The 25,620-nt window shown below is 40.0% G+C and overlaps 1 protein-coding gene and 1 non-coding gene across 3 annotated transcripts; both read left to right on the top strand.

Moving 5' to 3' along the window:
• Nucleotides 1-2,374: 2,374 nt before the first annotated feature.
• Nucleotides 2,375-24,246, top strand: HAUS6 (HAUS augmin like complex subunit 6). 2 transcript variants are annotated; one of them, XM_048849507.2, is made up of 17 exons: nt 2,375-2,676; nt 4,029-4,124; nt 4,909-4,987; nt 6,087-6,219; nt 8,946-9,093; nt 10,268-10,333; nt 10,447-10,498; nt 10,705-10,878; nt 11,965-12,158; nt 12,991-13,120; nt 13,716-13,818; nt 14,973-15,060; nt 16,220-16,292; nt 16,959-17,144; nt 18,673-18,808; nt 19,321-20,352; nt 21,853-24,246. In XM_048849507.2, the coding sequence occupies exons 1-17, from the start codon at nt 2,558-2,560 to the stop codon at nt 21,945-21,947; spliced, it is 2,904 nt and encodes a 967-aa protein (XP_048705464.2). In that variant the 5' UTR covers nt 2,375-2,557; the 3' UTR covers nt 21,948-24,246. The 2 variants fall into 2 exon arrangements, with proteins under 2 accessions (XP_048705464.2, XP_048705463.2); XM_048849506.2 differs by having other exon boundaries at nt 2,376-2,676; nt 21,850-24,246.
• On the top strand, nt 16,015-16,146 carry LOC125637488 (small Cajal body-specific RNA 8). Its single transcript, XR_007356968.1, has one exon.
• Nucleotides 24,247-25,620: the final 1,374 nt, after the last annotated feature.

Raw genomic sequence — 25,620 nt, 5'->3', positions numbered from 1 at the left:
GAGTTGGTGTGGTTGGACTTCTCTTCTTTGTTGTCTCCTGTACTTAATTCCTACCTAAAGAGCTCTCATTTTGATGATTTGAAGCAGGGGAAAGAATGCATTTTAAAAGGACCAGATGGGCTTCTGATTCACAAATAGTCACACACACTGAGTTGCACCTGACCCTATGCAGGCAAGGGATAGACTCACTTTTGGGGCTCACAGATATCCATTTCTGGGACAAACAAAATTGACTCCTGTATTCTGAATGCAGATTCACAGAGCTAGATAGGTACTGATTATATTTGTTTTAATATAACAGGTGCTATCGCAGGGGTTCTCAAAGTGGGGATTGGGACCCTTCAGGGCAGAGGTGGGCAAACTACAGCCCGTGGGCCACATCCAGCTTTTGGGACCGTCCTGCCCGGCCCCTGAGCTTCTGGCCAGGGAGGCTAGCCCCTGGCCCCTCCCCCGCAGCCTCACCTCACTGTGCCACGAGCGCTCTGGCCCGCAACTCCTGCTGAGCAGCGCAGTGGTGTGGCTGGCTCCGGTCAGGCGGCAGGGCTGCAAGCTCCTGCTGCTCTGAGTGGCATGGTAAGGGGGCAGGGAGTGGGGGGTTGCATAAGGGGCAGGGAGTTTCGGGGGGCAGTCAGTGGACAGGGAGCAGGGGGCGGTTGGATGGGGCGGAGGTTCTGGGGGGGGCGGTTAGGGGACAGGGAGTGGTTGGATAGGTGTGGGAGTCTTGGAGGGCCTGTCAGGGCAGGGGTGTGGACAGGGGTCGGGGCAGTCAGGGGACAAGAAGCAGGGGGGGGTTGGATGGGTCGGAGGTTCTGAGGGGAGTAGTCGGCAGCAGTAAGTGGGAGGGGGCGGATAGGGGGTGGAGCCCAGGCTGTTTGGAAAGGCACAGCCTTCCCTACCCGGCCCTCCATACAGTTTCACAACTCCGATGTGGCTCTCCCCTGCCTCAGGGGGTTGCGAGGTTATTACGTAGGGGGTTGTGAGCTATCAGCCTCCACCCCAAATCCCGGTTTGCCTCCAGCATTTATAATGGTGTTAAATATATAAAAAAGTGTTTTAATGTATAAGGGGGTTGCACTCAGAGGCTTGCTGTGAGTCCACCAGTACAAAAGTCTGAGAACCCCTGTGCTGGTGTGATGATTTTATTTGCACAGTGGTAGATAATGTTGTATGACAACAATGTAACATGAATGATTTTGACAGGGTATGTCTACGCTTAAAACGCTACAGCAATAGAGCTGCAGCACTGCTCTTGTAGCTCTTCAGTGTAGATGCTCACTACAAGTGACAGGAGCGGTTCTCCCATCACTGTAGTTAATCCACCTGACTGAGGCTATGTAGAAACTACAGTTTATGTTGATACACAAGTGCTGTTGCTTAGGGGTGTGAATAAGCCACCTCCCTGAGAGACATAAGTTACACTGACCTCAGCACCAGTGGGGAAAGCGTTATGTGGGTGGGGGAGCTTCTCTTGCCAACATAGCTACTGCTGCTGGCTGGGGCTGGAGTAATTAAGTCAGTGGGCGAGTTCTCTCCCATCGGCTTAGAGCATCTGCCTTAGCAGTGCTAGAGGGTGGCACAGTAAGCTATGTAGTGTAGCCATGGAGTGCTGCCTACACTGGGGGTTAGACTGTCATGGCTATGTCTCTCGGGTGCGGATTTTTCACACCCCTCACAGATGTCGCTACGCCAGTGTAAGTTTTCAGAGTAGACCAGCCTGTATTAAAATATTCCAAAAGATGGCAATAAGTCCAGTCTTTTGGGAGTTGCCCAACATCTGCCTGGCTGAGGGAGGTGTGTTTAATATGCATTAATGTTACAAATTGTAGTTTGTAATCTTCTTTAAAGGTGCTGTGTGTATGTGTGTGTGGGGGGGGGGGCGGGGGGCTGGTTCTCTGTTTGTTTATGACGTATAGAGAAGTCCTGGATGGTTATTGGTGGGTTGGCTATCCAAGTAGTAAACCCTCTATCCCCGGGACAGGCGTGCGTTTTACATTAGAAATCCAGAGCCTTGTTTTTCCCTGCAAGAGTCTCTCTGAGAGCTCCTGATGCATCCCAGCAAAGCCCGGGTTCCCCAGGCTGCCCTGGGGAAACCCCGGCCCCGTGCCTCCCATGGCCAGAACAGCGGCTTCCCTTAGTAGCTCATAGCCATCGAGACTACAGTTGCCAGCTGGCAACGAGGCCGAGACTACAGCTCCCAGCAGGCCATGCTTTACCCAGAAGGAAGGGAGTGTGCCGCGTTGCACGCTGGGACCTACATTTCCGCATCTACGAATCCTCCTGGTAGAGCGTTCTTTCTTACAGCTGCGCGGGAGGGGTTCTCTCCGGGCTGTGATTGGTCGGCGGCGGGCGCGCCCTTATGGCGTCACTTCCGCTGCGAGGGACGCTCCGCGCCCTGTGTTTTTTCTTTGGCGGGTTAAAGGAAATGGCGGCTGCGTTAGGGAGCGGGAACGGCGGCGAGAGAGGGCCCCGCCGGAGAGAGAAACCCTCGGAGTAGAGACGCACCCTTCCTCCGGCCTGCGATCCCGCCCCGAGGCCGGTAGCGCTCCCGGCTCTCAGCATGAGCGTCTGGGAGAAGGAGCATCTCTGGCACTGCCTGCTGGCGCTGGGCTTCGAGCCGGGAGCGGGAGCCGCCGCCGCCGCCGCCGGGAAGCTCAGCACCCACCTCAGCCTGGGAGTGTGAGTGCGCGGGGGGGAAGAGGGAGCGCCAGCCGGCCCCCCCCCCCTCCCCAACCAGGGTGCCCAGGCTACTGCGAGCCAGGGGGCATCCGAGCTAGTGCTGGCAGATTTGGCGCGGGGGCGGGATCCCTTGAGCGGGAGATGCCTTGCTCGGGTGTCCCCTGGCCAGATCACCTGGGAGCATCTCCTATGGTGCTGCGGGGTGCAGACGCTGCACAGTAGGGTTACCATATTTCATTCATCCAAAAAGAAGATGCTGTGGGGTTGGGGAGTTGAAGGGGGTATCTGTGGCGGGGGTACTCACTGGAGGTGGGGAGCAGTGCCGCTCCCTAACACAGTGGCAGAGTGGCTGGTGGAAGCCCAGGACATGTAAGTCAGCAACGTCCTACAGGGCCCCTTCCCCAGGGCTGGGAGCCAGGACCTATGTGGGCAGCTTTGGATACAGGGACGGGACCAACTAGGACATGGATCAAGTGAGGTTCTTTCTGAGCTGCAGTGTCTGCTCTGAAAAAATTCAAACATTTCCTGTTGTTTGAAAAATCTGCCCCGACGGAGGATGGATCCTCCAAAAAGAGGCAATAGCCAGAAAAACCTGGATGTGTGGTAACCTGCACAGGGCCTGGCTCTTCTCCAGTAAACCCTGCCCATGACAGATGGTCAAAAGGGAGTGGGGCTCCCACCTTGAAGGCAGGGTGGGGTGTGTCCGTTCTTCTTGGAGAAGCCTGTCCCTGACTTGCTGTGGCAGCACATCTCTTCCACCAACCCTACATCTGCCAACATGGAGCTAGCTGTCCCTGCAATCCCTCTTGTGGGTATCGACCAGCGAGATGTGATGTTATGCGTGGTGTTGTTCACGGGTTTGTAGAAAGGCCTTTCATGTGGAGCAGTCAGACTTTACAGTGCTGTGCACTGGATCTCTGGTAAACAAAATGGGCTTTTCATTGGGTTGCTTCTCACTACAAATAATAGTGTACATGATATTTGTCAGAAGAAATGAGGTCTGGAAATAGCAACAGCTATTGCTGTGTGGATTTGACACAATTCGATGCAGTTTATATGGAAACAGTCACCTTGGTAGTGTATTGACACTGAACTGACGTAACTGCTTTTAGGACAATAAACTCTCTGGATGGGATTGTCTAAATGTTATTAAGGAGCCTAGAATGCTGCAGAGTCCTTTATTGGATTAAAAATTGTTAAAATAATCTGGAAGGGTTCTGCCAAATTTGCAGACCAAAGAATTTGAGGGGTTTTGTAATCTTAAATTCATATACAAACCTTAAATTAGTTTGTTTGAATGCTTAAATTTCAATTATTTTGGTTGTTGTCACTAATTACTTTATATTTATCAGGAACATGTTTGACAAGCCGAACAAGGATGCTTTTCATGTGGTTGCGCGCTTCTTGTTTACTAAACTGGATCATTCACGCTCAGTAGAGGTTTTCCGGTACGCACAATTTTTGTGTAATTAATAACCGTGTTCTGTGCACACTCGCAATAGAATAATCACTGATGTCTCTGGGGTAGAGGTAACCTGTTTGGAGAATGTGTTACAAAAATCACTTACAAAATTACCATCTGTGTAGGTTTCTCACACTTGGGGTACAGCTTCTTAATGCGTGGCAGACAACTTACCTAGGTCAAATTTTTACGGCAGTAGTCGTAATGTAGACGATTTTGAGGAAGCTTTTATAGAGACGGCAAAAGGCACATCTCCTCACCTCTAACCAAATTTCAAGTATCAGGTTCAAGCTATAGAGCCTCTCAATGAAATGACAAGCATTTTTTTAACGTGGGCAAAAGATTTTCCCTGATCTGATTCTCAAACAGTGAAACAATTTTATCAGAAACTTTCTAAAAAGAAATTCCATCTAAAGCAGACAGCTGGCATGGAAAATTTCAGCCCAAGGAGCTGGGCAAATTTATAAGCAGTTGGAAACAGGGTCTTATAATAGGAAATGACAACCTGACCAGCTTTGGGTATAATGTATTAACTATGAACCCTAATAGCAAAAACCTGTGCGTGTGAACTGTTTCACTGCTAGTCATTTTAGCAAACTTCCAGGTACCCTTTGATCATAGTTTGAGTACTGTTACTTCTTTCCTCCCTTACCTTCCTCCTAAAAGGAATCACTACAAACTTTTGCATTTTTCAGCTACATACTTAAATAGGTAAATTAGATTATTTACAAATATACTGAAACTGACTTTTCTTCTTTTGGAATGGAAAGATTTTGTTGCCCTCCAGCGGATAAAAAGGGAGATGCTGAATTCAGGAAGCAGTGCTGCGAATGGCTAAAAAAAATTTCAGTAAGTATTGGCAAGAATGAAATGATCACTGCAGGGAATTCTTGTCTGTTTAGAGTACCACACGTATAAGTAGCGTTTTAGGTTATTAAACAAAGTACCTGCCATCAAAGAATAACTCTAACTTTCCCAAGTACAATATATGGCATAGGTCAATTTTTTAGACTTATTTGAACTGAAAGTTACAGCATGGTATGGTAAAGCTTAGACTGCAAAGCTGATACATTTGGGCTTCATGCATGCAAAAAGCTATAGCCATACACTTAGCTTTCTGTGTATTTCATGCCTCAGACAAACCTGTAGGTGAACAGGCTTTCTTAAAAGGTAAGTTGGGAAGAGTTTATTTCAACATAAATATTGTATGTTTCAATTAATTACAGCCACTGTAGAAGACATTGGTATTGAGAATGCAATTTGATATAAGAAACTTTGCAGCTCTAGAATATTCGTTTGTCCTGGGTAAGGGCAAAGCTGCTAAAGTTTAAACAAGCTTCTTGAATAGAAATTATAAACAGGCCCAAAGCAAAATTGGTTCCCTAACTGTATTCTGGGTTCTTCCTCTACGCTAGCTTCTGTCTAAATGGGGTTCTGCTAATCATTGCCTTTATGCTTAGAGGGTTTCCAGTATGTCACAAGATCCTAACCCCTTTCCTTAATGGCAAGTTGGGTGAACTCTGTTATGCAAAATCACCTGAAGAAAAGGAAAATAATACAGTGACTGCCTTTAACGTGGAAAAGAAAAAGTGGCAAAAGTATTTTCCAGGACACAGTGTAATTGGAATAGAGCACTTACCTATTAGGGGGTTGGGACAGCAGAGGAAATCTAACAGATATCCATAACTAATCCTGACCATAGTCTTGAAACAATTTGTTCCCATCCTGGAGATGGGGAGGAGGGGATCCAAACTTTCAAATTACTATATCACGACTGTCTACTCTTTTGACAACACATAGACTGGGTTTGCTTCAAAGTTATGTAGCAGCTAAAGACCTTTATCCCATTACAATGTTCTTGTATTTAATTAAATGTGTGGTAGTTTTTGCTTTGACAAAATCACTTCTTGGGAGAATTTATTAATAGTAACCAATTTCATTTCCTTAGGATGAATGTGGAAACAGCTTTCCCCCTGTTGTAGCTTCACTATTTCTGTCTCCTGGTGGTCCTAAATTTATTCATCTAATGTACCACTTTGCAAGATATGTAATAGTACAACATATGAAAAAAGATTGTGAAGGTAAGCTTTAGTTGTCTGATTTTTTTTTTTTAATCGCTTCATTCATAATATGTGACACAGTGTGAAACTGTTTAGGGCTTAATCTGTTATAAAAATCTTAAAAGGTCCTGAGCTGTTAATCCAGATCTTCATTGGAGGTTGGTAGGGAGTGGGTTCAGATCTGGTCTCGTTTTAAAACCCATTTTCAATTAGTATTGGTGCCCCATAGTATAATAGTTTTGTTTGGAAATTGATTTATCTAATATTATCTTTTCTAGTTCCTAACAAAAAGCACTTGTCTGTATCTTGATGCTAAAATTTATGTGCATGTTCTTGCTCCATTTAGTTCTAAAATACTCATCCTCACAGAAATGGCAGCCATTTAGAATTTCCTTTTTTTTTTCTAAATGGAAAACTGGTAATCAGGCAGTACAAATCTCCATAAGTGATAAAGGTGTGTGAGGTTCTAAGGGTTGATTTTTATTCATATGATGGAGTGAAGTGATGATAAATATTTCTGTCTGCATGTTTCAGAATATTCTGTGAACTGATCTGGCAGTTTGTCTCCAGTTGTCTGAGTATCAGTAGCACTAGCTGATACACTTGTTCAGCAGTGAGTCAAGATATGTGCATGAGCATGGAGACTAAACTACTCACTTCACTCTTGCAGCTTGTGCTTAGACAAGGTACACTAACTTAAATAAACTGGTCTGGAAACAGGTTTGAGGCACAATGATGCAGCTTAGGAATCTGCTGACTGTTCTGTCTTTATGTAGAGAGCTTCAGTCTTCTAGTGTGCACATCAGGTACCTTTTGTAAGTACTAAATGCACTGGTATGGGATGAGAGCAGCAAAACTTTCTTCCGTTATCAACCCCATCTGGTCCAAGCTAAATGAAACTTAATCATAGATTTTAAGGTCAGAAGGGACCATTATGATCATCTAATCTGACCTCCTGCACAATGCAGGCCACGGAATCTCACCCACCAACTCCTGTAACAAACCCCTAACTTATATCTAAGCTAGAATGAAACTAAGTGAAACATGACTTCTGAAATATCTTTTGCAAGTGCTTCAGAAATCATAATTAAATTCATTCTGATTCTGGTGCAAGTGAGGAAAATGCATAGAGGCTATAGCATTATACAAGTTGTGTAGGAACTTAGAAACTGCAGTCTAAACTCTTAGTAGTATTACCTGTTTTTGTATTGTTTCCAGTGTTAAACTTGTTTTGCTAATAGTGGCTGCAGGGAGGGTCTTCGGAAGATGGCAGAGTTTTATTACGGTCTAATTGGCGAATAGAACAAGCATGTTGTCAAAAATAAGACTAGCCTGCTATTCTTGGTGGTCTGAGTTACTGCTTACTAACATGCTCTTTATCACTTCACCTGTTTTTAAAATGGAAACTAAAAACACTTAGACGGATGATTGAGATCTCACTGTAGTTTCTTTGGGTAACTCCAGCTCTTATGAAAAGCTGCCTTAAGTTAAAGGGACACTGTCATCTTATCTGTATTTTTCACCTACTATTGTTAAAGTAGTTGGTTGTTTGTAACTGAAAGACAAGCTTTCCGTAGTTGGGTTGCTAGGCGCACCTGACAGTGCTTTGTGCGTTTATAGTGGGGTGGTAACACTAGTATAGTTAAGGTGGTTCTTGTGGAAAGAACGAGATGACATTTAAATGTGACTTTTACCTAAAAAACTGGCAGGGGGAATTTAGTTTCCCTAAAACTAGTTTAATCACTTTCTGAAATTGACTAAGTTGAGTTTCCCTCTGAGCAAACTTAGTCAAACACAACCAAATACCCCTCTGTTACATGCAAGTACTGTGAAGTAGAGGAACCAGTTTCTTCATGCTCTTATGAGATACTATGTTAGTGTTTCCTAATCTGGGGGTGAGTATTCACCATATTAATCCAAGAAGGATAGTGGCATGAAAGGTTATGTCTACAGAGCAAGCAGAAACCCACAGCAGTGAGTCTCAAAGCCTGGATCAACAGACTCAGGATTGCACTGCTGTGTAGATGTAGCTTTGGCCCTGAAATGTACAGAAGGGGTTGGGATTCAAAGCCCAAGCCCAAATGTCTGCACAGCTATTTTTAGTGCTGTAGCATGAGTCCGAATCTGTAGACCAGGGTTCTGAGACTCAGTGCTGTGGTTTTCTGCTTACCATGTAAACATACCCTCTTGTACAGTAGTGCTGGAAGGGAAAAGGGCATGTCTTTCTAGACTAGTCCTTCTCCTCCTTCCCGCCCCATTGCAAAAGTGTTCATGCAGCAGCAAGTAAGTCAGCAGGCAGGGTCTTAAAATCTGCCTTTCCTTCCCAGCTCCTATAGTGGTCCTTGCTGCAGGAGCAGTTTTCCTCTACTCAGCTTGGATAAGCTTGGGCAGGAAAGCTACTATCTTCTCTGTTCTGATGTCACTCTTCACAGCACATGTGGGTCAGCTCTATGGAGTCCCCAAGGAGCAATTTTCCCCCTTTCCAAGGAGCATATAGTCTTCTGGTGAGATGGTGAGGGAAAAGTGCAGAAAGAATAAATGTACCCTGAAGGGGAAAAAGGCGAAGAGAAATGGATAAAAGGACAAAGTGAATAGGGGCCACATATGTTGATCCATCCCATCTAAAGAGATGGGAACCTCTGTTTTATATTTTGCATTTAAATTAAATCACCGAAATTAGAAACATGTCTTGTTACCTATAATTTTGATGGCACATTTTGAACTTTATGTTTAACTGATTTATATAGACACCAATGTACATTTTCCGGAAGCCGTGAATTCAAGACCTCATGACTCATATAAGGCAGCAGCAAGATACAGGGTGGCATGTATTAGATTTTTACGGTCTATACAAAGGGAAGATTTTGTAATTCGAGAGTATCAAAGAAAAGCACAGTAAGTAACTCTTGTGGGGGAGGATATTTTTAATTGAAAGTCTTCATAAAAATTACTTATTACATGAGTGGCAATATAGATAAAGACTTTTCCAGCTTAAAGTAACATTTTTGCAAATGTCTTGCCTTCTAGTGTTAAGAACTCCCAGCTTTTTGCAATTAACAACACTTTGTGCATATTCGTTTCAGTTGTTCCCTGTGTGCTGTTTTTGTAGCCCTTTACACGTAACAACAGAGAAATTTTAAACATTTAAAATGTGATTGTTCATCCAGCAAAATGGCTGGAGCACTCTGGGATGGGTATAGAGTAGACTTTAAGTTATAGTGTATTTAAAGCCACTGCTGTTTAAAAAACAAATAGTAATTATTTTGTGGTTATAAGAGCCGTTTGGCCTCTGAGTTTATCAGAGTGGGATATACTTTGTCAGCATCATCCTTCAGTTGTCTTACTAAATTATCCTCTTCGGTCTTCAACCGGGACATATCCAGTCTCTTCCTGCTGAGGAATAATTAACATCCTGACTTGCACCGAGTTACATCTTTTCAAAGCTTCCACTTCTTTATTTTTCGCGTCAAGAAACTTCAGAATACTTGAAGATCCTGTTGTACTTCTAAAAATCAGGCCATTTATATATAAGTGGCAAAACAAAAAATCAAATTAGGCTGCTAGGCTCTTGGGTCTTGAAAAGTTTAGCCACTGCAGTTATGTAAATCCCAGTGCTCTGGCTCCTAGTGGGTACTAGTCAATTGGAACACAGAATTTGTATGCCAGACAGTTGAGAAACTGTGTATTAACATGTAAATTGGCCCTCAGCCATAATTTAAGTACTTGGATAGCTGAGAAATAACATTTCTGGTAACTATATCATTTTTGTAGTTATTGAAAACTATTTCAGTATAATGCAATGGAACACCGTCAAACTTCCAAGTCTTTGGTAAGATCTTTAGGAAAGATCTTGCACAAAATAACTTGTGTGAGCCTATACAGTGAACTGTGCAAGGCTTCAGAGCTATCTGGATATTCAGGTTTGGGCTGAAACAGCCTGAAAAGTAAATTACTATCTTCCCTTCATATTTTCCATGTCAATGACCATTAGAATTGGGATATCAGAAAAAAAAAATGCAAGCCTTCAGCTTGATATAGTAGCTCTGTTTTGCTCATTTGTTTTTTGCAGATTATTGACTAAACAAATAAGAGATGCAAGATCTGAATGTGCAGAGCTGCACAAACTGCTTCAAAAGTAGGTATTCCTTCCTAACTGTTCTTCAGATTTATGAAGCTAAAGGCAGACTATTGGAAACTTTTAATCGTAGTTTCATCATAGCTAACTCAATTATCTATTTTTTTAACTAGAATGGAGCAAAATAACCAAAAGCAAAGTAACAAAGCAGAGAGAGTTCAAAAGGTGAGGATTTTCTTCTTGATGGCAGATGGCTGACTTTATTTTTTTAGTTAACATACTCCTCCAGCAATTATTCCATCCCAGATACTGCTCTCTACTTCAAACATGCTAGCATTCCTCATTTAACTTTATGCATTTCTGGACTTGTCACCAGGATAGTGTGGCAAACATTTGAGCCATGACATTTTTTTTTTCCCTCCCCCATTAAGGTTCGCTCCAGGTGGGCATCTGTAATGGAAACCCTTACATTCTTGGAAAAGGAAAAAGAAGTTGTAGATTCTGTTGTTGATGGTCACGTGGACCAGTATGCTTTAGATGGAACTAATGTCACTATCAACGTTCCAAGGCTGCTGCTTGAAAAAATTGAAAATCAAATGTACAACGTATGTCATTGTCTTTAAAGTACCTAATACTTGTCTCTTCACATTTGTGCTTTTTATTCCTAGAACTCCTAGTTGCCTTACAAAAGTGACAAGTAAAATTATTCTCACTTAATGGAGCTACATGTCTGTTTTGCCATCTGTTATGAGCCCAGAGTAATGCAGCATACTGCTCATAGACCTGGGAACATGCCTTGATTAGTGTTGCATCAGATGCCAAGTATTCTTACGTAGCAAGGGAGAACGAATAAATCTGATCTGATTGTATTTAATGTCCTTACTGTAACCTGCCCTACAAACATGCACAAGCTATTCTCTTAAATTATCACATTTAAAAATGTTTAAACTGCAGTAATGATATCATGTTTGGGTGAAGGGAAGGCCTAGATTACTTTTGGAAAAACTCATAGCAGGAATTTCTAAGACATATATGGAAAACATGATCTTTCCTTAAATTAAAAAAAAAAAAAAGTTTAGGGAGGGAGATGTTGGTCATTGTCAAAATTGAGGAATAAGGAAAAGTAACGAAACAATTGCTTGGGGGCTTATTTTCTTCTGCATTCAAATGTACTTGGAGGTATTGAGGTAAAATGTCTTATAGTACGGTGTTAGGTATTCTTTATTTGAAGTCCTGTTTCAAGTGTAAATCTCACTAAAGCTATTAAATCAATAACTGCATTGCTAATCCCATATTAAAACGAACACTTAAAACTAATTTAATTTTTTTCTGATTATATTTTGCATTTCACTCTGCTTGGACAACAAAACTAGACTGGTCAGACTCATGCATTGTGTACAGTGATGTTCAGGTTCATAGAATTGTTGAGTGGTGATTACAAATGATGTTTGTTAAAATGCTTTAATTTCATATTAATATTAAGTTAATATATAACCCCTTCTAAGCACCCTTAATTTTCTGGATCTCAACCAAGGTGTGTGTCTCAATTTTTTTTAAAAAGTACAGATTCATAATCATAGGAGTTTTGTAGCCCTCTACTATACCTCCTCAGAGAAAAGGTAGCGATCTAATAACTGATGTATCTATGAAACTGTTTACTAATTGGTTTTCTCTTTTTTCAATATTTGAAGTTGCATATAGGAAATATATATGAAGCTGGAAAACTCAATCTGTTAACAGTCATTCAGTTATTAAATGAAGCACTGAAGATTTTAAGACATGAACGTCAACAAGTTGACCATGAGGCACTAAAATTAGATCTTCAGTACATTGAAGGGAAGACCAAATTTCAGAATAAAATTTTATTGGGTCTGAAGTTCATGAGGTAAACTGTTAGAATTTTTTCTGAGGCTCTTTATGCTTATTTTCTTGCACAAGGGAAGGTGTAGTCTCCTGCATGTCTCTTCCAAAATAACACAACACTTCATATTTTGGCCTTATTTGCTTTACTGAGAGAATATGCTGACTTCATCAGCTCTGCTCTTGATAGATATTTTGGCTGACAAATGTTTTGGTGTTACTTGGTGTTTTACATCTACAGAGGCATCTGCAAAATTCAGCATTTTCCCCTCTGCTCTCTTTATGAGCAAGCCAGTTGTGCTCCTGGCTGTGTGAAAACGGAAGCTGGGCATCTTAGTTCAGTGATGGTAGTGAAGGATTCTTACTCCTTTGATCTTAAATGATCGGTGAGAAGTCTATTGTACTGGCTATATTTTAGCATAGTAAACTGAAATTAAGATTTTAAATCTCTTGTATTCACCCTTTAATTATTTTAGGTATTGTGTTCTTTAAAGACTCTAATGACAGTTTTTGGTCAGCGTTTGTATTTTTAGTCAGTTATCTATGCTTTCTTTGCAAAGCTTGCATTTGGCATATAAAACTGGTTTGTAAAAAAAGAAACAATGGGACACTTAAGATACTCTAGAACCCTGTGTCTCGTTAAATTTCATTGACTATATATTTACATTATCTGACAACTGTTACAAGATAAACAAAACCAACACCCAAATACACTTTGATAGCACGAAGTTGTCCATCCCAAGCAATTGCAACATTACCCAGAAAAACATCTGATCTCTATCAGTCTGCTTTCTATGTAACATGATTTTACTTCCAGTACAAATACTTAGGGTCCATTTGTTTTTAAAATGTTGCAGGCACAAACTGAAGCGAGAGGATCACGTGTCGATAGTGGAATCAATTGCTGAAAAACAAAGAGATTGGGATATGAAGTGGGAAAACTTCCTTGGGCAGTCTCCCTTTAGTTTAATTAAAGATCAGAATCCAGTAAGTAATGAGTTTTTTGGAGAAGTAGAGTATGGCTGTTTTCTGGGGTTGGGAGAGCTGAAGCAGACTTCCTAACAAATATATAACTGCAGTAGAATCCTTTTAATGCTTCCAGTGTACCAGATATTAAAAATGTTCTAGTCTCCTTGGCCTTTTTAAGATGAGTAGGTGTAAGTTTAGTTCAAAGTACACGAGACCTTTATGATAACCAGTCAAAGTTGGTATCCTTGTAGGTAATTCAAAGTTGGTCCCTTCAGGTCAGGAGTGAGTCGTAGCAGCAAATCAATGGGCAAACTTGCATAGCAATTACCTCCTGTAACTCTCTGTAGTTAAAAGAGCACTTAATTTTCAAGTGGTGTCTGTCTTTGAGCATAAAATTTACTTCATAAAATTTGACCAGGTAAGTTTTTAGTCTATTTCCAGTGAACGAAGGATAACGGTTTTATAACATCTGCTAAACATTTGCTTGTGATCTCGCTGCCTCTGGCCTTTAGTTTTAAAAAAATACTGAATCACTTTTAGTAGTGTTAAATACTACTGATCTGGAGTTTTTCACAAAAATAATTGTTGAATAATTTATTTTTATTTTGAAAAGGTACTTGATTTGTTACCAGCTATGTCTCCTCTTTCTTTTGATCCTGCAACAGAAGAGGCTTATAAAAGCAGTGTCTTCTGTAAATATCCAGCATCAATTCCAGGTGAGTAAATTGGATAATGTTTTTGGTCATCCCTAAGGTGTTCTTTGTCTTGAAAGGATTCTCTGCTTGCCTTTGATACTCCAGTCCTCAATAGCTTCTTGTCATGGCAGTTGCCTTTCTGACAGATGAGTGCTGAGCACTGTTTCTTTGGAGCCTTTCAGTACTGCTCCTTGTTCATGGAGGAATAAGGAAACTTGGGCTGAGAACTCAGCTCTTATCAGAGGAAAACTGCTAAAACATGGATTTTAGTGCCACTTTCATCTCACTAATACATGATGAGCGTTTTAAAATATATTGTGTCTTGCAATTGTTATGAGCCTTGTTTCTCCCCCACTTAGTCAACATTCATTTAAAAAAAAGTAAAATCCTTATTAGATTTCTAACTGCAATAACTTAAACCTGTTTCTAGTAGAAACATGCATGTTTCGGCTGGATAGGTAACATACTACAAAAACCCAAGGAAGTCTCAGAATTCTGGTAACACTTCCATAGCATGTGTGTTTTCCTTGGCTTTCTTGCATACAGATTCCTGGCTGGAGGTTTTTTTAATTTGCAGTTTTTAATAATTCTAGAGAACCATCCTGGTTATTACTCTGCCTTTGTGATCTATGTGTCTGCTTTAGGACAGTGTGTTTTTAAGTTGGTTAAAATTGTGTTCACTAACATCCACTTCTACATAGAGCTGCCTGCATATTAACCGTAGCTAACTCCTAGAGCTTAATTTACAATGTATTGGCATTGTAAATATAGTGATATAATGAGAGGTTCCTGTGGTTGAAGTGGCAATATCTTTGATGACTTAATTCAGAAAACCCTATCATGTGGGTTGAATTTTTATGCCTGTAATGAATCAAAATACTGAATTTCTGTTAATTGAAGAGCGCTTGTACTAAACTGTGTATGTGTTTGCTATTTGATATCTGCACACTTTTCTGCCCACCAGCTTCGTTCTATAACTCATCTTCTGGTATTGGCAAATCACTGTAGAGTACATAAGGGCTTTGTTAAATTGACATTTTGAATAGCCTTTTGAACTAGTCTGCTTATAGCACTCCTAGATCTAAAATTGTTGTGTGTCACCTCTGGTCCTTCATAATCAAAGAAAATAGACGAGGCAAAAAGTGGTAACAAATCCCTTCCATTTCCTATTCTAGATACGCCAAAAAGGGATTGTCAAGCAAATGACGATAAGAGAGAGGATGCAGCATTGGAAAGTATCATGGACACAACATCTACAGTAAGGTATGATTAAAAAACTATCTTGGACCATTCAATGCATGAGTAAAAGAGGTCAACCGGTGCAGACTGTTACTTTCCTCATTAAGATTCTTCCTCTGAACACTTTCTTTTATGAAGCCTTTCCATAATCCCTACAAAGGGTGAAACTATATAACTATCCCTATTTTGGGTGTCCTGAGTTACATGGCAGCTGTTTACCCTAGGAGGTCCTCTATGGCATTTTAAAAGGTTGTATTTTTCATACACCCACATAAAGACTCCTACAAACACCTGAAAGCTGTTGTTTGGAAAAAATAAAGGGAGTAAAAATTTCAACAAATTTTGACTAGTTATCTCATTCCTAGAAATCAGTTCATATCTGCATCTGAGTTCTCTTCAGATTATCAAAGCAGTTAACGCTAGACTTGTGTTTACTGAGTGACTTTATATAACTTTCTGAAAATTCCAGTAAAGTAAATGTGTAACATGGACAGACAACTATGTTATAAAAGTGGTAAAACAGGTCGGAATACTACTATACATAATTAGATTACTTGCTTCCTAGTGAGTAAACTGAATTTTAATAGCATAGTTTTTAAAAGAGAAATAGGTAAAATTACTTAGATGTAGTGATGATATTTAGTTTAGCTTTCTTCTGCTTTTCTTTGCCCATCAGAACTGACTTAAACTTGTACTAGTAGCCAACTATCTGACTTCATAAAACACCTAAAACACAATTCAAATCCACAAGCACCAAAAGGCTTACAGGCAGGTTACTTAACACTTAAAGAATACATACTTTCATGTGGTGTGACAAGGGAACTGAAATACATTGATACTTAAAATGATGCATTTATCCTTCAACAGTTTGCTTTAGAACTCCAGTTGATCTCAAATTCCCAATATGAATAATACACATCTCTTTATATAAAGTTCCACTATAGAAGTATGTGTGGGGGTTTCATATTTATTACTGCTTGGGAGACTGATACACAAATAGGGCTAAAAATCCGCTCTAATTGTCACAAGTCCTCCCTATAGTAAAACTGCCTTCTGATGACCGGGATGAATTGAGGGAAATCATAACGGACAGGTACGGGGCAGACAGTATACTGAGCTTCATAAGACTTATATGCAGCATGTTTGGTTTAATTTCAATAACTGGAATGTTGTCTTTTTCTAGGATGCTCTCACACTTGCAGTCAGCTACACGGAGCTTTCTCACAGCTGAACCCAGCAGTATGGTACTTGAAAAGGTCAGTTTTTAATAGCTTAAATTGTCTTTGGGGGAAAAAGATAAACACTTGAGACGTTTGTATTCTGTCTGCATTAAGAGATTGCAAGGTAAACTTGGCATACTTTCCTGAGTCCTGCTGGTAGATTGAAAATGGTTATGATGTTACCATCGACACCTAGCAGAGGATTCCCCAGGCATTGGGAAAATCATCAGGCTGCATAGCACCTGTGATAAGTTTCCACACCCGGCTCCCAGCTTAGGAAGTGTCTGTACTACACCAGTAATATCTGGTTATTGGAACAGCTTCTTATGGGGGCTGTGAAGTGGCAGCTCAACTTCAGTAGCATCAGGGCCAATCCTAAATTATGCTTCAGGGTTTGCATGGTGGTCCCAGGTTGAGGAATGCAAGTATTGTCTAAAAAGCACCTTTGCTGCATCTTGGCTGCCCTAGACACAGAAAGGGCAAACCCAAGGGCTTACTGTTCTCTATATGCAACACTTCACCTACGTAGGTATGCTTTGTGTCAACTTAAAATCTGACTGGAATGAGTGTTTGTCAGTGTTTGATTTACTATTTGATTAAACGAACGCTGACACTACAGGTGCTGTGCAGTTGAGTTTGGTAGTTCCTTCAGATTGTGCATTTTTCAATATAAGACTTAAAAACTTCTTTATGTTCCTTTAGGATGTACATACTACAACTCCCAAAAGGAAAGAACGGTCGGTTTCTCAAAAAATCTTAAAATATGCAGTTCACAAACCTAGACCAATAGAAGCTTGGAAGAACGAAGACACTCATGTACTCCAATCACCAAGTGCAGTTAAAAGAGAAGATCCTGTTAAGAAAGCACAAGAGGAACTGGCAGAAGAGGTTAGGAGAAGCTTCCCTTCTTAATTACACTTCATTCACTAATCCTGATCTTCTAAAGATAATTTGATCTTGGTACTCAATTGTTTATAACTGTTCTTATTTAATTGTAGCTGTCTAAGCTTCATTTTTGACTTATGTAAGAAGAAAAGGATGAAGGCTATAATTTAAAAGTACACATTGCTCAAATACACATTGCTCAAGTACAATAGAATACTCTTAATTGGAATATCCTAGTGGGTGGTGGCCTTTCTGATTTACCAGGAGAAAAGTAATGCTGCTGTGCAGGAATCTGTAAACCCCATAATATTACTGGAGAGTATTCACAGTGCTTGGATATTTCTAAGGCGCCTCATTTCTGTATTTGTATTGGATTTCTGCAAATAGGCCTACTTCCACGGGAAAGGGCCTAAGCCTGTCCCTCTGTTGCATCTACTGCTGACATTGTGCAGTAAATAGAATAATAGTCAAGTATATGTAGCTGCCGTTGATGGAACAAACTAATAGCCCAGAAGAGGGAAGGTAGAAAGTTTGAATTCCTTTTGTATATCACACAAATATAGAAGGGACTGAAAGCTACTAAGGCAACAAACTATCAGAGCCAGTGTAAGACTCATGAAAGGGTACCAACTAAACTGTGGTGTTAATCAAAGATTACTTGTTCTCATTAAGCAGCCGCCGTTAGTCTTCCCTGGGAGAACTACGTGACTAAGCATACCCTGGTGACATAGAGCTGCTTATACCATTCATGTATTTTGTTTCTAGGCTTGACAGAGTTGATGCTTTTCCTTTGTTTCACTTACTGAAAGCTTTCTGCAGCTTACAAAACTGCTCTTAGGTCTATAACTATTACATATTTTGGCATTTAACTATAGCATCTGAATATTGTTCGACAAACATTTGGACATGGCAGGTGTGTGCAGGCACTTTAAGTCCTTCAAAGGGAATTTTTGTTACAAGAACCTGAAAGTTGTGCTATATAGTGAGATAGAAGACTAAGTGTCTTCATCCCTGAAATGGTGTAGTTAATTGTCAGCTGCACTCAAGAATATTTGTTCATTTATAGAATATTGACATCCCAAGTGACATGATTTTCCCATAATTGTTCAGATTGGAACTCTCGAAGTAAAAGCTTAATACTTCTCTTAAATGCTTTTCATCCAGGACTCTCAATTCCTGGTTGTTAGTTAATCTCACTTCCTCGTCTCTCAGGGAATCTTGTCTCCATTTTAAAGAAAGATGAACTAAAGCATGGGCTGAAACAAGTCAGTGATAAATTAGAGAACAGAATGCAGAATTTGACTTCCAGTTTCATATTCTGACCAGGAGGCTTTCTGTTCTTTTTCACACTTACTTACTTTAAAAGGAGCATTTTCCATAATTGTACACACACATTTAAGCAAGGGCTGTGGAACTCCTAATGCTCTGGAGTGGGTGGAGAGAATGGGATTCATTCAGTGCTATTATTGGCAGGAACAAAAGTTTTATAATCTTCCTCAAGAGTTTCCATTCTCTAAACTTTCTCCTACAGGTTGCAGATGTAGTGGTATCAGAATCGACTCAGGGCGGTGGTGGAAAAGGAATGGAATTAGATGACCTAATTGGCTCATTGGCTTCTAACCCTTTCTTAACAAGGAAACAGATCCCACGAACTCCAGAAAATCTGAGTAAGTTCTGTTCTCATAATGGAGAGTAGTTGAACTTCAGTGAATTTCTGTTGAATAGAGATGCTGCCATATTAAAGGACACCCCTCCCCCCCCCCAAAAAAAACCCCACTGCTCAATCAGAATGGCTTTAACTCTTAACAGTCGTCGTCATGATGACATACTTATTATAGGTAACACAACATAGTACCTGTAACAAAACAAACATAGTATGACTAAGGCGAGAGAGAGCAGTGTTTCTCAATGACTGGAGCACAGACTCGTACCAGACCCAAAGATCTCCCTGACACAGTTTAGGAAGGCAACAAGTGGTCTCTGGTATATAAAAGGTTGAGAAAGACTGGTATAGAACTCCTATGCCATCACCTCTGTGCCGTTGGCATTGGGGGCATGGGTGGGGAAACATCCATCATTTCAAAAGTAGCATGTTTACACTTCTATGAAAGTAGAAAAATAGGTGGGTAAACAGTATGTAATTGCAATTAAATATGTCCTTTATTTGTTTCAATCTTAGTTACTGAAATTAGAAGCTCATGGAGAAAAGCTATTCAAGCTGAAAATCCTTCAGATACAGAGTTGGTTCAGACTAAAATGGTGACAAAAGAAGCTCCATTGGATCTAGAGTCTGCAATTTGTAGCCGAATAGATACTAGTATGGCCTGCTTTATGTCTTCATCTCACATGTCTGACCTTAATGTTTCTAACTTATTAGAAGGGAAATCTTCATTAAGTTGGATGACACCTGCACCTAAAAAGCAGTTGGCGGTTAGCCACATCAGTGAATCGCCAACACAGATACCAGCTAAAAGAATGCCAGATAACGAAAGATCTTGGGAGCTTGGATCAAAACATACTGTTTCAAGTAAAAGTCTCTCAGAAGATCCAGAAGAATCTGTCTTTCCAGCTGTAGATAAGAGCATGAATCCTCTGGATAATAGTGCAGAGGAATATATTAAAACAGATGCTCTATCACCTTATCTTTGTCAGAATTCTTCAATGCATACAACTCTGTCGTGGGATGCTTCTCAAATGGTAAGTGGTACTAGTTCTGACAGTCATGAAGTTATCCAGTTTGGAATACTACATGAGACTCTTCCAGAGGAACTTGGCAACATAAGTCTTAATAGCTCTAAAAGTTTAGAGACTGATGATGAAGTCGAAGGTAATTCAAGGGATAGCAAGTCCTTAGCAAACATAGTGAAAAATGATTGGGCTGCTCAAGAATGCAAACTGGATTTACAATCTATTCGCAACAGGTATGAAGCACTGAAAAAGACAGTTTTTGGAAATGAGGCAGATTCATTTCAGTCACCTTCTAGAAAACAATTTCTGAGATGTGGATCTGAGAAAAACCTTACTCCAGGATGCACAGAAACAAAAGAAGTATTTAGTCCTGTAGGAAAACTCTATGCATTGGATGCAGAGTATATCAAGACACCTTCACGCATGTCTCTTTTTGAAAGAAGGCATACTCTTTCTCCACTGATTGCATTTTCTCCAGTTCAAGCACAAAAGAAACCTAGAGACTTCCTGCATAACTTGAAGGGTAAGCTTGTGTTTGTGCTTTTGACAGGATTGTGCCACTATCTGTACATGTAGAACTCTTCACTTCTGGGTTTCCTGGACGTAATCTGAGCACTTGGCTTCTGCTTTAGGAGTTAGGGGGAAGAAGGGAATCACCAAGGTAGTGGATTGTTGCCACAATTACAGCTACTGTCTTTCTCCCTGGAAGGAGCAATGTAGATGCATATATATATATATATGATCATGGAAGGAGGGAGAAAGATGCAGATCTGATCTTTGGGTTGAGTGCACTTTCTGATGTCTTAGTCTTTTCAGCAGTGGAGCAGAGGGAGCCTTTTAAACTTTTTAAAAAGTGTATATTCAAGACAGTCATCCTCCAATCTACTAGTTTCCAAAGATTCACATATGCATAATTTTTCTTCCTTGAAAAATGATACTTCTCCCCAGAGGTGGATATTTAAATTGATAAAGTCCATATCTTGCAAATTACTTTTTCCAGATATGGAACTATGGGAGTCTTTGCCAAACTATAGACACCAAAATGTGGGAGAGATCTAGGTAATACTTACGCTAATGAAACACAGTATAGCTTCCCACACCAGAAACAGAAATACAGTGGCACTAGGCACTTACTGGTACGCCTGTAAGCATAATTCAGTATACTTGAGTAATTAGTACAACAGGAATTAGCCTTGTAAGTGCACTAGCATTTAATGTGGATTTTACTCAACTGTCAGTCCACAGTAAGTATCCAGGACATTTTCACTTAAATGTCAAATGGAAAAGTTGATAAGTTGAATTTAACGGGCTTATCTTAAAGGGACAATGACAGACTGAGACTGCAATGCACTCTATGGGGCTGCATCCTGCAACTATCAATAAACTGAAGATAGTAATGAATGTAACTGCTTGGTTAAGTGGTCCTCCATAAATTGTACTTCCTGTCGGTTAACTTATAAACAGCTTAGATGACACCTGAAAGCTAAAAGTCCTAAATGATTTGGGACCAGATTGCTTATTAGAAATACATGCAGGCCCATAGAAGGAAATCAAGCAGATGCTTAAACTAGTTCTCCCTTGGCCCTGCTTGCTGGGAGCTCTGAGGAATCTACATTCAGTAACCTTCTGATTTATTGGAAGTGACTTAAAGATCATCATCCCTGTAGTCCACATTTGATAAGCCTTTTCTCCCTCGGTAGCAGGTAGCGGGTAGCGGGTCGTTAATATATATTGCTACATAACTGGTGCTGTTACATTTTTATTGCTACTTAATGTATGTAACACTTTAAATTGGTTGCATACAGGCTGTACTACCAATGCTGGTGCACACCAGAATCCTCTCTAGTTATTCGCTGCAACTTCTTTGGTTGTGCAGATATGGGAATTTTTCCTTTCCCTGATTTGGAACAATTGCCTCTGTAGGAAGTGTCCCCAAACACTAGTCTCTTTTTCCTAAGAGTATGGTATGTCAGATTTTTTTAATACTATACATTTATATAACAATACATTCTTTTTCTAGAAGAAGAGAATTTGAAGGAGAAGCTGGATGCAAAAGAATCCTCATCAGATATAAAGACACGTAAAGATGAAGCAGTTTCACACTTAATAGAATTATGATGCACTTGGATGTGTAATGCTTGTGTACTAAACAATTAGACTCATAATTAAAATGCTATTTGTTGTTTACATTTTTCAATCCCATTTCAGACTGAAATTCTGCCAATACGTACATTTAAATGCTTATTTTAACTAACCTGGGAAGAAATTTCCTTAGTGTACAGTGTCCATTAAGGCTCAGTTCTTTCTTTGGTTATTGGTCAGAGGGACTTGGAGATTTTTGACCATTGATATGAGAAGACTAGTAGTCGGATGTGTGGAATCAAACATTTGTTGGATTGTGTGGTTAAGTAATGCACCCTGAAACGCCTGAGGCTGACGCGACTTCCTAAAACAGTTCACATTTTAATCTGAAGTATTAAATAAAAATAAAAAAACTAGTCAAGGACCCTGTTGAAAAATGACATTTAACCATGTGCATTATAAGGTATGAAGGATATCATCCTTTAATTTTTGAAGTCTAGCAAAATTGGAACTTTAATTACCACACAAATTGTGAAGGGACTTTGTAGAAGAAAGAGGATGGATTCTTTTAAAGGCCGCCTCCTACGCAATTCTCTGTTTGGGAATGACGTTTGCCTCCCAATATGACTTGTCAGGTTTATTTTATGGAGGCCCTTGTTGGGGCACCAGCTCTGGTACTCTAACTCCACAGCAGCATGATTCCACTGGTGGTACCCTTGGTTATAGCATTGTTTGTCAGGAGAAATGATGGGGCTATTCAGAAAAGGCCTGGAGACCTTTCCAGGTTGGACTGAAGGGGGATAAATTTTTATCCATCCTACCCTGTCCATTGTAAGCCACAGAAAACTTCTGCATATTCAGATCAAGGTGTGGGTATGATTTAGCCTAATTTATTGACTTGCAAGGGAAGAGAATGAATTTGGTAAGATGGAGCACTGATGTCTGTGGTCTCCCATAAACAAACCCCTTGATTTAAAACTCTGCCTTTAGTTCTACTTGAACAGTCATGTCCCCAAAGTGTGGAAAGATTTAGGGAGAGTGGAGTCAAGTGGAAGAAAGGCATATGAAGAGTAGGACAAAGGAGTGCTCACAAACACTGTAACTGAGCCCACTAACAAGACCAATTAGAAATCCACTTGTGGGTTAAAGTAATTTAGGATTTTTTTGTCTAACTTTAGATTTCATGTTTGACTTTGTCTTGTGTTTATTTAAACTTTTTTTAAATAGTTAATTAAAATGAAACCGTTTTCAGTCTTGTTACAGAAATATTTAATTTTATAAACTTCATCCTGCAACCTCAGTCTAAGATTTGTCTACTTGTGTTCTAGGCAATGAAATGGGACTAGATATCTAAAGTGACTCTGCATTACTATGAAATAAAGAGAATTAACAGCATATTTACTCTAGAAATCATAAACTGAGCTCCAGTCTGGCATTCAGCTGAGGACTTTGTAGAGTTGTCTTTACCATTCTTAAACACCAGCTACTGTGCTCATAGTATACAAAATGATATGTTTAAATGAATTTCCATTTTAAATGGTCAAAATAATTGACACCAAATGACCAGGATTTGCTGGATAAGGTATTCTTGTAGAAAACAAGCAGGTGCTGTTGGAGCAAACCCAGTAAGATCTAGATAATCTTTTTTGTCTTCAGGAGAAACAATTGGATATAAAGTTTTAATTCCTAAACATGTTAGAAGGGTTGGATTGTTTAATCATGGTTTTTTCCATCAGCCTGCCTAAGAACAGACAGTGTGGCTGCCTCCCTTCTTATAATTCTCCATTGCTATAAAAATGCTTACACAAGTATTTCTTCATACTTGTTTTGTTTTTTCAAAATCTGCATTCCATGGACTAGGAAAGATGGAGTTCTCTTCAACAGACTATGCAAGAGTGAAAAAATAAGCCCTTTATACAAGTCTTTGAGCTCTTGGGTCCCCCATGTGAATTTTGCATTATGCCTTTGTGATGGCAGGTGAATTAGCAAATGACCATCACCTACTAAATTGCTAAGTAAAATGTAATCTCAGAAAAGTATATTTCCATCGTTTTGCCATCAACTTTCTCCTACCACATTAACTCATTAGTCCCACTTTACACAGTGAATTCTGATGACTGCTAAGTCTGAATTTGGAAGGCAGAGCAAGACTACTTTCACTAACTGAAGCTGTTACTCTGGAAAAAAAAGTACATTGTGGGCTTGTGTATCCTCAATTTTCAAATCAGTATGCATTGATCTAAACAATCAGTCACTCATTCTGTAATCCACATTTAGCTGCCACTGTTGATGCATGAATCTAGCTCACTGTTCGCTATTAAACGTGTAACTGTCACATTCAATGTACTGGTGCTTTGTGATATACTGATGGGCTACAAGGTGAGGATATGGAAGAAAAAGCTGAACGGTGCCATACTAAAGTTGCTTTAATCTAAGAATCTGAAATATGATATGAAGTACCTTTAAAACTGCATAACCCGTTCATCCTATAAACTGTGTGGTCCAGACTCTAGATGTTTGCTATATTGGCAGCATCATCATTAATGGAAGCAGAGTAACTGTGTTGTTCGATAGTCAAAGCGATGTTACCTTTACATTAAACTAGTGTGACAAATCAAGATTAAAAAAGAACATAGCCTAGGTGGAGGCCAGAAGCTGTGCCCTGCAACAGTTGAGCAGCATGTGCTGCTGTCAGGACTGTTCAGAGTGCCATCAGCAGCAGGTGGATTGCAGGATAAGAATTTGAACAGAGAAGGGAGAATTCAAACATACCTGCTTAACTTATTGACAAACACAAATTTCCTATTGCCAGCACTGGTACTACATTGATAGTTGATCCAGTGCATTTACTGTTTGTTACATATTTAATACATTTAAATATAGAAAAGGTTCATTATTGTTAAACTACATTATGCGCAAATGCATTTTGCTATGTATACTATAGTGTGTGTGTACTGCAGGCTACTGCCACAGTCACAATATGGCAGTAATATTAAGGTTGCAGTGACTTATTTGTAAGACAAAGCTATGGAATGTCCTTGCTGGTGGGGGAACCTTTCCATTCCCACCACAATGAAATAATCAGCTGTAGATGTCAGTTCATATTTTATTGATGCCTTTTTATTTAATCCTATGCTTTAGGTTATAAATGCATAACTCTTTTACACAATATTTGATTTTATGAGAAGTGGTTATAAGTGACTTTACTTTTATGTACCTTTTGCATTCTTCCACATCAAATGAGCTCTTGCGTACTTCAGTTGCTGTGTGTAGTGCACACACTACTGCCAGGTATCCATCGCTTTGGGAAGAAACATGTCTACTGAGTACCTAATACCTTCACCAACAATTCAGGACAGAAGAATGTTGTATCCCCGTGTTTTCTAACTCTTCTGTAGTTAGATGACTTCTTAAAACAAATGTACGCTGCCTAACTTTCCACTCTATCTCCTCTTCCTGGTGAGGTAGGGTGGCTGTAGTTTAAGAATTACTGCTATATCCTGCATGACAGGTTACAGAGTGGTAGCTGTGTTAGTCTGTATCAGCAAAAACAACAAGGAGTCCTTGTGGCACCTTAGAGACTAACAAATGTATTTAGGCATAAGCTTTTGTGGGCTAAACCCCACTTCATTAGATGCATAGAGTGGAAAATGCAGTAGGGTATAAATACACAGCATATGAAAAGATGGTAGTTGCCTTACTAACCTGA

Source organism: Caretta caretta, chromosome 5, assembly GCF_965140235.1.
Source record: "Caretta caretta isolate rCarCar2 chromosome 5, rCarCar1.hap1, whole genome shotgun sequence".
NCBI lineage: Eukaryota > Metazoa > Chordata > Testudines > Cheloniidae > Caretta > Caretta caretta.
This window is presented reverse-complemented; position numbering and strand designations above follow the sequence as displayed.